The sequence below is a fragment of the Anas platyrhynchos genome, chromosome 11 (genome assembly GCF_047663525.1).
Source record: "Anas platyrhynchos isolate ZD024472 breed Pekin duck chromosome 11, IASCAAS_PekinDuck_T2T, whole genome shotgun sequence".
Lineage (NCBI taxonomy): Eukaryota > Metazoa > Chordata > Aves > Anseriformes > Anatidae > Anas > Anas platyrhynchos.
In genome coordinates, this window is record NC_092597.1 from 11924512 (window position 1) to 11937745 (window position 13234).

The 13234-nt window shown below is 43.4% G+C and overlaps 1 protein-coding gene across 1 annotated transcript in view; it reads left to right on the forward strand.

Annotated features, from left to right (window-relative positions):
• The window catches only part of PSTPIP1 (proline-serine-threonine phosphatase interacting protein 1), a 53943-nt gene extending 43448 nt beyond the window's left edge, over window positions 1–10495 (forward strand). Inside the window, exons 11-15 of the mRNA XM_005025076.6 lie at window positions 48–144; window positions 3216–3300; window positions 4864–4934; window positions 7649–7746; window positions 9454–10495. Of these exons, the coding sequence (XP_005025133.3) occupies window positions 48–144; window positions 3216–3300; window positions 4864–4934; window positions 7649–7746; window positions 9454–9585 (483 nt within the window). The 3' untranslated portion in view covers window positions 9586–10495. The remainder of the gene's footprint in view (window positions 1–47; window positions 145–3215; window positions 3301–4863; window positions 4935–7648; window positions 7747–9453) is intronic.
• The last annotated feature ends 2739 nt before the right edge of the window (window positions 10496–13234 follow it).

The window sequence follows — 13234 nt, forward strand, 5'->3', positions numbered from 1 at the left end:
TTCAACATGAAATGTTTAACATTACATTCTTGACTTCTGTTTTGTAGTTGTATGAAGAGGTTCGGGTAAGCTTGGAGAACTGCGTTGTAGAGTCAGACATAGACTACTTCATTAAGACCAAAATGACGGGAACACAACCTCCAGGTAATTATTCCGATCGGTCTCATCAGATGAGTCATCCGCTAGCTTTGGGCTGTGGCAGTGCAGCACTCTCCACTGGAAGCGAAGGCAGCTGAAGGAGCCTGCTCGCTCTCCACTCTGGCTATTCATTCCCACCCACTGTGGCTCACTTCCCCCTCACTGTGCTGTCACCACTGCACGGCAAGCGGTGTAAGTGGGATAGCTCAATGATCCACATTAAAAATAAACCTCCCTTCCCCTCCTCCCCCCCCCCCCAAAAAAAAAAAAAGGGAGAGGTCGGCTTTTGTTTTTTCAGTGATGCTTATTTCACAGCACAGCTGAACTCGCACCACCAAGGAGGTGGCAAACTGCCTTGCAAAATAGCATCCTCAATTTCCTGCAGTGGTGACAAGTCAGAGCCAAATTATCATTTAACTGCACTCTGGTGTCCCCTCGACACAGATAGTGCCTCTTTATTTGTAGCACAGAGAAAGCCAGGCCTGGTATCCCATTTTGTTCCACCTGCCTGATGGGGAATAACCTCCTTCATCCCCGCAAGAAGTTGTTTGTATAGGGGCAAGCCCCTAACTGGGGGAAACAATGAAATTGGCTTTGCCCCAGCGTGCAGAAATGACTTGAAGTTCATGGGCTGTCTCTTCAAGGCAAATGAGCCTCTTCATCAACTTCAGTGATCAAAGCCTCTGGGCAGAAACAGAAAGTGGGACAGGTAGTGCTAACAGCAGTTGTAAAATGAAAACACGCTGCTCCGGGGTAGCAGTTCTCCAAACACGCCATCAGAAATGAGCCACCTAACATTTCACCTGACCAAATGCAAACCACACCTTACTTCAGCAAACAATATCCGATATTCACAGGCTGAGTGAAAGCCTGCACTTTCCTGCAGTGCTGCAGTAAACAAGGATTCACAGCCTTTGTCAAAGGACAGAAAATCCCCATTTCATCACCTCATTAGCTGACAATACCTATCTATTCTGAAAAGACCTCCTCTAGTCACTTATTTTTTAGCCCGTGTACAGATACCGTTTCACTTCCACTATCTGCTACAATATTACACCGAGATGTCAAAGAGAACCCCCCCTTAGCGTGGACTTGGGAGTCTCAGCAGAGCTCATTTCCTTTCAGAGCAGGGAATAACCTATACTGGCATAAGAACATTCTATACTGATAAAAACCTTCCACGCTAGGGATTGTACAGGTACAAACATCAGTAGTACAAACACCGTCCCTTGGGGTCATTATCTTGTATGGGAACAGCTCAGAGCCCTTGGATTCCATCAGAGCTCAGAGCTGGCAGCAATTATACGCTAGCAACTTCTTCAGCAGAGATGCTTGCTGTCACTCATCCAGCACTGAGCTATCTAAGGCCTGTTTTTCACTCAGCATTTCTGTCATTATATCCATAAAAATTAAGAATTAGCATTTGGAAGTTTTTTTTTTTTTTTTTTTTTTTTTTTTTTTTTTTTTTTTTCTTAAAAACTAATAATGTAGATGCTGGTGCATTGGATGCCATTTTACTGCTATTCACTAGGGGATTTAAATTTGACTGCTACAGGAGCTTTCACCTAGGCAAAGCTACATTTTCACTGGCAGAAGGGAGAACTGTGCTTTGCAATGGTGTAAAGCAACCTCTGTACGAAAAAAGATTTGTAATTCTCAGCTAGTTTTTTTCCTCCTGTGTGAGATTTCTCATTCTCCGGTCGCCTAGGCAATTTTCTGCAAACAGTTCTTGGCTATGTCAAGACTCATTTCTAATAAAAAATAGGTGGGAACAAACCTTCAGAGCTTTATGAAAGGCAAAGAAACAAGTGATTCTTGCTTTTATTTTTTTGCCACCTTCTAGCGGCAAAAGGTGACATGTTCTGAAGTAACATCCTGGTATCTCCACAGCTCTGGCTAATGGGTCTGCCCTGTAGCACATGGTGAGCTGTTGATCTGATATATTATTTGCAAAACGCAGGGGGAAAACTCACATGGTTTTGCATTGTGTAGGGGTAGACCTCTTGGTTTCTTGATCCTATTGCTCTCTCCCCTCTTCCACCTAATCTTAACACAAATTACAGGCTAGAAATGATAGCAGGTGACGGTCTAGAAGGTTCAGAGACAGAACCTTAAAACGGTCAGAAAACTCCTTAAATTCTGAGAGTTTTACTTGTAGGGACTCTTCACACTCACTAGCTGCACGTGCCTGCTCTGCTTATGGCCTTGGCTAATCCAACAAGTCCAAGCTCAATGTTTTTCTTAATTAACTGGTGTCAGAAGTGAGTTAATCAGGCCTTCTGAATCAGATTTGACTCATATTTATTTGTCTGTAACACTGAGAAGGCAGAAAGGGTGTCTGGCCACCAGCTCTAAGCAACTGCACTGGCAGCTATGAGATGAAAAATAAATCTGTAACTATTTCATCTTTGAAGCTAGACTTGTGAATGGTCTCAATTGCACCCTAACAACACCATAGGGGGAAGTGAAGGAATGGTAACGTAACTGTGTTGGAGAGAGGAAAAAAAAAAACATCTCTGGGTAAACAGCAAATCAGCTCTCAGGAGGTGGAGGGGGAGATATGAAAGGTAGGAAGACACTTAAGTACAAGCACAGACCAGGAAATTGCTCATTATTGCTGCTGGTGAAAACATTCAAAAACTTTCCCAGCTTCAACAGAAACTCCCAACTCAATACATTAAGGAAGAAAAACAAAAACCACTGTAGCCAACTGTATTGGGCTCACAATGACTGTGCTCTCTTCCCTTAAAGCTTTGGCTTTTAAGAAAACAGATGAAACAGTCATGGAGTAAACTGTTCTAAATTAGGGTTTGCCACCACTGTCAGAATGGTTATTCAGGACCTTGATATGGTCCTGAATTTTTACCAAGGACGTATCTGCATACAATCACTTGAATGGCTTTTGGCAAGCCCCAAGTCCCTCTGAGCTGCTCCAAACACGAGACAGGCGAGTGCAGATAGATGTTGTGTTGCATTTTGCTCCAACAGCCCCTGAACTGCTGCACTGTCTGCTGCATGCTGGTAGGGTGAAATAGGTTTTGCCTGATTGAACATCGCTTTTTGTTGCCCTTTTGCAGGTGCAATAGGATATGAGAACTACTACAGCAGAGAACCAAACAGAGGTAACAGCAGCCCAACCCAGTCTTGTGGGATGATGAAGAGGTGAGCGGTACATTTTTGTTCTCATAACTGGTATTTCTCCATTGAAACACAGCAGTGTGTGATGACAGGAAACAGGCCCGGAGAAGTTATTACTTCCTGCATTGTGGCAAGAGGCAGCCACATATCAATAAACATAACTCAACAGAAGAAGTAAACCTATTACAACCGGTGCCAGAATATTTTTACTATGACCTACTGAGAGGGGAGACAAGAGGACATGTTCCTAAAACAATTAGCTGGCCAGTGCTGGAGAGCATTCACTTATTTCCTCTTTCCCAGTGAGCGATGGCACATAACACAAGAACGCTTTGTGCAAGGAAAGGCAAACATGAATCTTGCTGGGAGCGAAGGCTGGGGAGGGCTGTCTTTCCCAGCAATCCCCCCCCACTGAGCAAAACAAAGAACTGCTCTCTGCATCTGGACCAAAGCAAGAAATACTTAGTGGAATAACTGTGATGATTAGGGAGGCGATTTTTGTTTTGTTTTGTTTTTCTTATCCATTTTTTTGCTGGTAAATGCTGTGACATGAATGCAGTTATATCAGCACAAGAGCACAATAGAGCTATTGGTTTAAATATTTTATACTAAAATGGCTAATTTAAGGTGGGAATGGCATCATATTTAAAGCAGAGGAGCTTTGTATTTTGACAAGCCTTATTACATGGCAAAGACAAGGAGCAGGCTGTGTTCACCCATTTAAAGCATGGTCCAGGCTTGTGAGTGGGCTGATAAGGTTTATACATAACATTATGGTTTTCAGTGGGAACAAGATTTTCTATAATAATCAATTCCAACGCTGCATCCTATGTAATTACAGAAGCCAATTGTATGGCCATTTAGAATACAACCATGCTCTGCATGGACGAACAGCCTAGAGATACTTAATTTGTATCAGTTTATCAGAAGCTGTTGAGTTTTAATGTCCATTTTCCTGAAACATTGACCACTCACCAGGTGAAAAATCAACTCCTTTATATACATCTTGAGCACTCAATGCTATTGCTATCTGTGCTTGAGAATCTTAAGCCATATTCTCACTTTGCCTCCAGTAGCTGTCCAGTATCCAGCTGTGATACTGAAAACAACTAGGATAAATTAAAAAAAAAAAAAATCACTTGCAATTTCTAGAAAGGCTTGTTATACAAGCTTTGTGTTTTAAATTATTTTATTTTTCTGTCTGCAAATGAACAGTCATTTCTCGTGAATAACTGAAATTCTCATCATATCAATAGTGTGAGGCAACAACCGGAGTTTTGCCTCATGAGCTTTTGGATCCACAACAAAATACTACATGATGCATTTTGTGCGCCATTTAATGATGGCTGACAATTCAACAGGTTTAGTATTTTTATGATTTTTTTTTATAAATATGTTTTTAGCTGAAGATAAGTATATCTACAGCATAAATGAAAGTAGCTCGCCACAGGAAGAGGTAACATGCACTCAGCACCACGGCAGATGGAGGGAAGGTCAAATCAGACAACCAAGACTTGCAAAGTGTAAGAAACACTCCTACCCAGTCCTGTTCACTCACTTTGTCATTGTCTTCTCTTGGCTCTGCAGATTCTCTGGACTACTGCACGGAAGCAGCAAGAACAATGCTGAAAGCATCACTCCTTCAGCCCCTCCTCTTGGTATGCCTCCTCAGGAAGTACATTTACCAGCTGTGTTTGTTTAAGATCATTTTGCTAAATCAAACTTTGATATGTAGCAGAAATGGTGCAGCACATGTTCACATGTTGGTAGACAATACAAAGAGTAGCCTGGAAACTGATTTAGTTCAGGTTTGTGTTGGGCAGCTTTCCTAGTTTAAAGTGCCAAATCAGCCATGTGTTCTTAGGGTCGTAAGATCTTCAAAAGCTCTGAGTAAGAGTGAACTGTACACTCAGACCAACACAGTCCAGCTAAGAAAATACTTTTCTCTAAGCTTGAATATGCTACCTCTAGAAAGCGCAAGGGGGTCCCTAAAGTTTTTTAAACAGATCAGCTTCATGCCTTATGAATGCAAATATTCATCTCATTTCACAGTTAGATTGTCTTATCACAATCTTTGCAGCCAGGCATTTACCGGAGGACATTTAAAACATAGTATTTGGACTACACAGAAAGGAACAGCTTATAACATAGTTATTGACTTGATTTAAAACAAACATTTTAACTGTGATTCCTGCCTAAAGGAAACAAAAAAAGTTGCTTTAAAACAGCTTTGAAACCTGCCCACACTTTGTGAGGCGTGCCTTGCCTGCTTGGGCACCCGGTAAGGGAGCCCAGACTCTCTTACTTGTTGCGTTTGGTCTCAGGCAGGGGAGACCCTCCAGCACTACCCAGCACCAGCTGGACCTGCCAGGCACCAGCCGCTTTCCTCAGCATGCAGCAGCATCCACACAGATACAACCTGGAGGCATTCAGCCCCTCGCAGAGCTGTGTAACAACTGCAGAAGGAAGACATTACCAAGAACTAAACAGCACTGCTATATCACATGCTGGATTTAACAGTAGCTCTCGACTTCATCCAAGTGAACAGTCAGCATCTGTGGCAGCACCTTGTACTCAGGCCTGATAAAATAGTCTCCCTGTAAGTGCATAAAAAGCCCTGCTGGTTGCCCATCTGTCATTCAGATGTTACGTGGAGCCCAAGCAGACCTTGCTGCACACGTAGCATGTTCTAGTCGTCATGCTTTGGGAACCCCCTGGCTGGTAAGATGGCTTTTTCACCTGGGCTGACATATCAGGCTGTGAGCATGCAGTTAGAGCCTGCCTTCCCCTTCACTTCTAGCCAGGCCCTGTAGATTAGAGCTGTTCAGTCCCTCACTGTTCTCCTCACCACGCAGTCCTTCTCAAAGCAAAAGCGAGCTTTGGCACAGCTGAGGGGGAAGGAACCCCAGTACATGCCAGAAGCAGCAGCTCAGACCCATTTGGAGCACTGAAGAATTGAAGCAGACGGGGATGACACAGCTGAAGATAGTCATTCCTTCTGAATTTCCTTAGGCTAGGGATGGGAAGGGACACTGTTTACTGGTCAAGGGCCTCAAAAATGGTAAGTGGCACCTGCATTCAGCTCTTCTGCCTGCTCCATGGCTTGTGTTTCAAAATCTAAGAAGTCAGAGAACTGATGGTGCTCCTGAGAGCAGAATAACTACACCAGGCATCTGTTGTGGGAAGGGACAGGCAACTGGCTGCCCCATGTGCTGCAGAGCACTGTCACCCTGCTCACACAGAGGAGTCACACGCAGGGGGACCTCTGCTCACCTCCATGGTGGGAGAAGGTTCCCAGGTAGACGCTGGGAGGAAACGTCGCTCTCCCCTTCCCAGCACTAAGCCAACATTCTTGATTGTGACTATGTGCAAACAGAAGCATTATGGTATTTCTCACTTGGTTTTGACCATTTTGTTATGTTGCTTTCAAGCAGAGATGTGTATTTAAGGACTCTTCAAGGAGTTAGGCACACACTGAGTCCGTCTTTAAGTCCTGCAGTATCCTGCTGGCACTGTGTGTCCAGTACTTCAGTGGGGGCTTTTCACCTGGAGACCCAACTCTCATGCTCAGTCCTGCACCCTAAAGCCATTTCCAGAGCAGTCCTTCAGCCAGATCTAAGCTTGTAGTTGCACTCTCACTGTCCAGGGGATGCAGAGTACACTAGGGCAGCCTCAGTGGGGATTGTTGTGTTAACACAACAGCATCGACACTAGCTAGGCTTTGGTGGTTCCATTTTGCTGCTGTGGTCCCAGCACCAGCACTAAAATGAAAGAAGAGACCCAGGTGCTGCTTTTCAGAAAGGCCAGCTCTGTCTCCTCCAGAATAACAGGAGTTTTCCCTCATTATGACAAGCTAGGTTAAAACAACATCTTCCAAAAGAAATATGTTAGTGACAAACAGCTACCTGGAAACTATATAAACTAGTGGAAAACATCTGATGAGCCATCTCAAAGGAAAAAGAAAAGCCCCATGTGAATCTGCTAGAATTTTACACCTCTGGTAGCAAACATTTTAAACCAGTTTAATCACAGCGTTTCCTTTTGGGATTACTGCGATTGTGCTTTAGAAGGGTAAACATTTTTCCCAACCTGGATGAAGCTAAAGCTATTTTCTGGCCTCCCACAAAGCTGAATGGGTGCATTGTCATCCAATCAATGGGACACAGTTTTTGTGCAGGATTTTACCTACACTTCATGGCAGCTTTTCTATACATGTACACCTCCAGGCAGAGAACAGAGACCCTTGTATTTGTGAACTCTTGCATATGATCCCATGCATTTCTAAGCAATGGAACCCTTTATTTGTTTTCTTTCTTTTTTTTTTTCCTCTCTTCTCATTCCCCCCCCCCCCCTTTTTTTTCCCCCCCAACAGAGAAAGCAGATGGGGTCTACGCATCCATTTTTGTAAACGAGCAAGCAAGAATCACATCATCACAGGACTACAGAGTACTTTATGACTACACAGCCCAGGTAAGTAAAGGCTTCCAACTAAATATTTCATACAGTGCCAGATTTAAAACAGCTGACATTGATGCAAATGTCTTGGAAGTGTTAATTCTGTGAAGGAGGTGTTAACTCCACTTGACAGATGGGGACACAGAGACTTGTTGGTGAAGGTCACTGGCCAAAGGCCAGTTGTTGCCACAAATCACTAGGCTATGTTCTCTCAAACATTTTTTGCAAGTGAATACATATTAGCATGCTATACCATTGCCTAAATCACTGTTGTGTTGCACTCTCATTTTAGAGATACAGGGAATTGAAGGGACAAGGAAAACTTTCATTTTCAGGTGGTGATGGCTAAGTAAGCAGTATTGAGCATTTCGAACTTACATTTGCTGTGAAACGTTCTCCTAGGGAAGGTGGCTACAGATTCCTCACATAAACTCTATTGTGGCTTTACAGCAGAAGAACGTGTGACAGATGCTGATTTCAGAACACTTCTCCATGTGATCTCACTTATTATTTGGAGATTCCTGCTCCAGTTTAACACACTGGGCTTTAACTGAGGTCTCCTTCCATGCTGGAGAGGACCAAATCCCCATAAACTATAGTGTGTCCCTGTACTTCAGTGGTGCAAGCAGCAGAATCACAGTGGACTGGATCTATGTCTATGCACCAAAAGACAACTACAAACAGCAACCTGCATCCTTAACCTGGATATTAAACTCTCACTGGCTTCAGACCTCTCTAGGCCTAATAGCATTAGTAAAAATCACAACACTAGTGGGCAAACCACTGCATCAAGTATCAAACAGGAAAATACATGCTTCTCACATTTACATTTTGAGCTGCCCGAAGGAGAGGTAACGTCATCATTCCTATTGTACAAGTTACCTTCTAAAACAGCAGAAATGACAAAAACCCCTCACCTCCACTAAAATCTGAGCACTCGAACTGAAGGACCCAGACAGTTAGACTGCTCAGGTCCTTGATGCATCCTGCCTGATACCTTACTTCTGACAGCAGCCACGTTTCAAAGGATGGTGCAAATAAAACCTACTGCGCATGGGACATGTGGGATAATCTGCCTCCCCTTTCCACCTTGTGCTTTTCACGATTTTATCCACATCCAGAGATAGCTCCATGCCCATAAAAATGAAACTTGAGATTCTTTCTGCATTTTCCTCAGGACTGGTTATAAATGTTTTTTTATTCACATGGATTCTTGCTAAACCATTAGCCTTCCCTAACGGGACTTTCACAGCTTGATTACCTGTCAGCTTAACGGCTCCTCCGCTGGTCACCACTGTTCTGCATTACGGGAACTGAAAGACCTATTTAAGTCCTGGATTAGTGCAGATACTCTTTTTATCTCCCCTGGGAATTAAGCCTCAAACTGTTTAATCGAGCTACCCCTGCAGACTGAGGGAAGGTCACGGCTGGCTGGGTTAGGACAGTCGCATTAACCCCTTCCAGCCTTCTGCCAGGATGCACCAGCCAGGCTGCTCAGGAGGTGACAACAGGGACGCTAGGGAAATTTCTGAGGATCTTAAGAAAATAGCCAGCTCCATAATTGCTTAATCCTTCACTGTCTGGTATTTTGAGCTTATTCCCAACCAAAATGACACTGACAGACTCTCAAAGAAAGGCAGGGTCAAAACCCCACCAGATACATGCTTGAGTCCCCATGTGCTCTCAGGCTAACCATGTTTTCTTTTCCCTGTCTCCTCTCAGAACATGGATGAACTGGACATCAACGAAGGAGACATCGTAGCTGTCATTGAAGAAAGCGAAGATGGCTGGTGGACAGCTGAAAGGAACGGGCAGCGAGGCTTTGTGCCCGGTTCCTATCTCGAAAGGATTTGATGAAGAGTAGTCCCAACCCTCAGACTGAAAATATTCTACTACTGAAAACAAAGAGCATACATGGCTGCTGCAGCTGACCAAGGGCAACCCATAATACTGTCCTCTACATTACCAGTCAGGAGATAACCAACTGACCATGCTTTCTTCTTCCTTCCTACCCTGACCGTCTCTACCCCGGCACCTTCTGGCCTACATTGTCTGCAAAAACTGTCTCCACCTCAGTGAGATGAGGACTTGGGTTTCTTACAGAGGCCCTTCCCACTATCTGCACGCTGTGCTGCCATTAGTGTTACAAGTCTTGGTAAGTCTGGGAGAAAAATCCTGCCTAGAACTTAACTACACTAAAGGAAAAAGAACAAAGAAGTAACCATGGCTCTGCTCTGGACTCTGGGACAGCAAAATAAGGACAGATGATGAGCCCAAGGTCTGCTTTTGTCTTGGTTGGACAGTTTCTCTGACACTTTGCTGGGATTTTTCATGTTTAAAGGAAGAGGCGAAAGATGAAAAAAAAAAAAGAAAAAAAAGAAAAAAAGCAGCCTTCCAGCAGTGCTGCATTGCCCTGATCTCTCTCCTTTAAGTATGGCAAAGAAGTGCCAAGCATTCTCCTTCCAACTTCGCTGTTCACTTGGCTGATCCTTTCCTTCTTCTCCTCCTCCTCTGGCCACAGCTTTTTCAGTCTGACTATCTACAGCCTCTGTACCTCCGGGAGAGCTGGCACAGACCTGCCCTGGTTCCTTTCCAGTTCCTTGTAATGTGTTTGCTCTACAACAAACCGTCTTTAGAGCAGCTGCCTTGTGCAGGTTCATTGTACTTCACAGATTACTGCTCTATCAGTCTTACTAGTCTAGTATTTAGGAATGTTTCCAGCCGCCACTGTACTTATCATGAGATCATTAAATACTTTCTACCACTCCTCCTTCTTCATCTTTTATATATGGTTAAATACATATATCAGCAATTTAATCTGAAGCAGAAAGCGTTAATTCTAGGGCCAGAATGACCTTGCTTGTAAAGGTTTCAGATCTTAAAATTGAACTAAGTCAAGGAAAATGTTAAACTGCTGCTCAAAAAGGCATGTAGCAGGGCGGAACTGTTAGCTAAGACAACAGAAAGAAACAGGAATATAGACAGGAGGAAAAGCCACAGCGTTCAATTCAATTGTCTCAAATGAAACACAGTGAGGGTCAGAAGCACTTCCATTATCTTATTATAATTTCTTGATTCAGAAATCAAATAAAACTTACTGTAGCCCCTTTCTCTTTATTTTCCTGCAGTCCTTTGCATAGCACTCTTGTCCTTCCCACACTTCCCCAAGCTATTATGCAGCACATCTGCATCGATGCTGAAGGGCTCTTAGTACCTCTCATTAGAAGAGGCTCAGAGGTACTGCAGGGACTTGATTGGCATTTATGGCACTAGATTATATGAAGAGTAGTGCTCATTCAGGCTGAGGATGTCAATGACAAGTTTCTGTGAATATATCTGAATTGAACAGTGACAGAAAAATGGTCCACAACAGCCTTCAACTAGGCCACCACATTGTAAATGGCTGCTGCCAGACAACTATGACAGTTCCTTACATACAGCGTGAGAGGAAACCTGAAGTATGAGGGATTTAATCCATTTGCTTCTTGAGCACTGAGTCTTTCACAAAGAGAACTGTAATAAATGGAAATAAAATGATACTTGAATAGGTAGTTATTTGGCAGATGATCTTAATTAAAGAGGAATAAAACCTTCCAAATCTATAAGATGCATCTCGTCTAACTATATACGACACGGACTCTACTGAGGCTCCTCATTTCTCTGGGGCCCAGACGGTCTCACACAAGAGATGGCAATACCCAGTCCTGGTTTCCCTGAAATCCCATTACAGACCATCTTTGCCTACACATCCCATATGGTCTACATCAGCTGACAGGCAGCTACTGGAACAGCGACTACTGTTTCTACTCCATCAAAGCAGTTCATATTTTTGCTATTTAATTCAGGGAACTGGTTTCGTTTCTACCTATCTTTTCTTCTGCCAAGTTAATACTGTTGCATGAGGCTATAGATATTTCAAAGTTTACCCACTGTTGCTGCATTTGGATCCCACATGCTAATTCCAGACTATTCAGGAAATGAAGAAGCAGCAGCAATGTTTGCCCATAATTCAATTCCTCTGCTTTACGCTGAAGAATGTGCCTGATCAGTAGTTACCAAGCCATAGCTATGCAGTTTGCCCATCAGTGTGTCAGCACTTGTCAGAGACAGAACAAAGATACCAAGAAATGCCTATACCCTCTTAGTACACCCACACTTTGGGTGTCATCCACCCCAGGCAGGAGGAAAAGAAGGAAGGTCAAATGTAGGTTTAGCCCTAATAACAATGTCACCTCTCCAGCTTGGTAACACTTTGGTAACAAAACTGATGCATTCATTTAGTTTTCAGGTGAAATTGAAACGGACGGTATCCAGTGGCAGACATTCTTAAACTAAAATCCAACATTTTTGGTTGAAAATCTGTTTTGACGAACACTTCTGATAAGCCTCTACCTCCACCCTGACTACCATTTTTTGGCAAGGATGTACCAAGCAACACTTGTAGCCAGAGTAACAGTGGCACACAAAGCTTTGTTCAGTTAACTCTTAGTCAAGATAATTCCTAGCATGCTTGCGATAAGCAGACTACCTCTTTACTTACGCTGCTTGTGCTCTAGATGGGTTTACACACTAGAACTTGTTTCCAGTGAAAACGTGCTTTTGCCAGCTGCTCTGTAAGGGAGGAGCCTAATTACCCCTTTACAGCCTATGACTGGTCTTTACATAAAGTTAAATTAATTCAAGCAAATTTGCAATAAAGTTACTGAGCTGTTTCTGACCAAGCACTGCAGGGTAGGCTTCACCTTGCACAACAAACAACAAAATATTTCATGCTGAACAATTTCAGACTCGTAACCTCTAGAAATTTTACTAGGCCATAAGAAACCCGCAGGCTTCTTCTTTCCATTAAGAGGGACAAGAAAGATTGGAGTCATTACCCACACAGACCACAACAGAAAAGAAAGGGACTAAGGTTCACACCTGCTGCTCTCCTCAATGGATTTTGCATTTGAGCAATGAGGTCATGAGACTGCTGTAAAGAAGTGTAGCAGCAATCTGTTTTATTTTTCCTTTAGCAAGAGCAAAAATGCTCAGGTTGGAAGTAGGCCCCCAGACCAGCAGCATCCTTAAACCAGACTCAGATATACATGTTATTCTCCTTTACCATGTTGTTATTAAGAAGCTGGAAAGCCTGCTTAAATTAATATTTAACCAACAACACCCATGCACAATTATGAAATGCCTGTAAGTGCAGTGTGAGGCCTATCTCTGCACAAAACAGATTTTAGCTCCTGTGTGTGCCATTAATAGCTCGCAAGCCCGTTGTAAAAACTGGGTCAAACAAAGCAGCATCAGACTGGAAACACAGGGATCCCCGATCCCCAGCTCTGGGATAGCCAGCACAGTCAGGGCTTAACCACAAAGAAAGGACCTCCTGCTTAGCTTGCAGGTCCATTGCTACAGACAGACAGCTTCTGGCATTGTTTACAACTACTCAGCTGAAAGAAAAAAACCACAACCCATCCTACATTAGAACAGTCAGCAACACCAGGAACACAGCAGC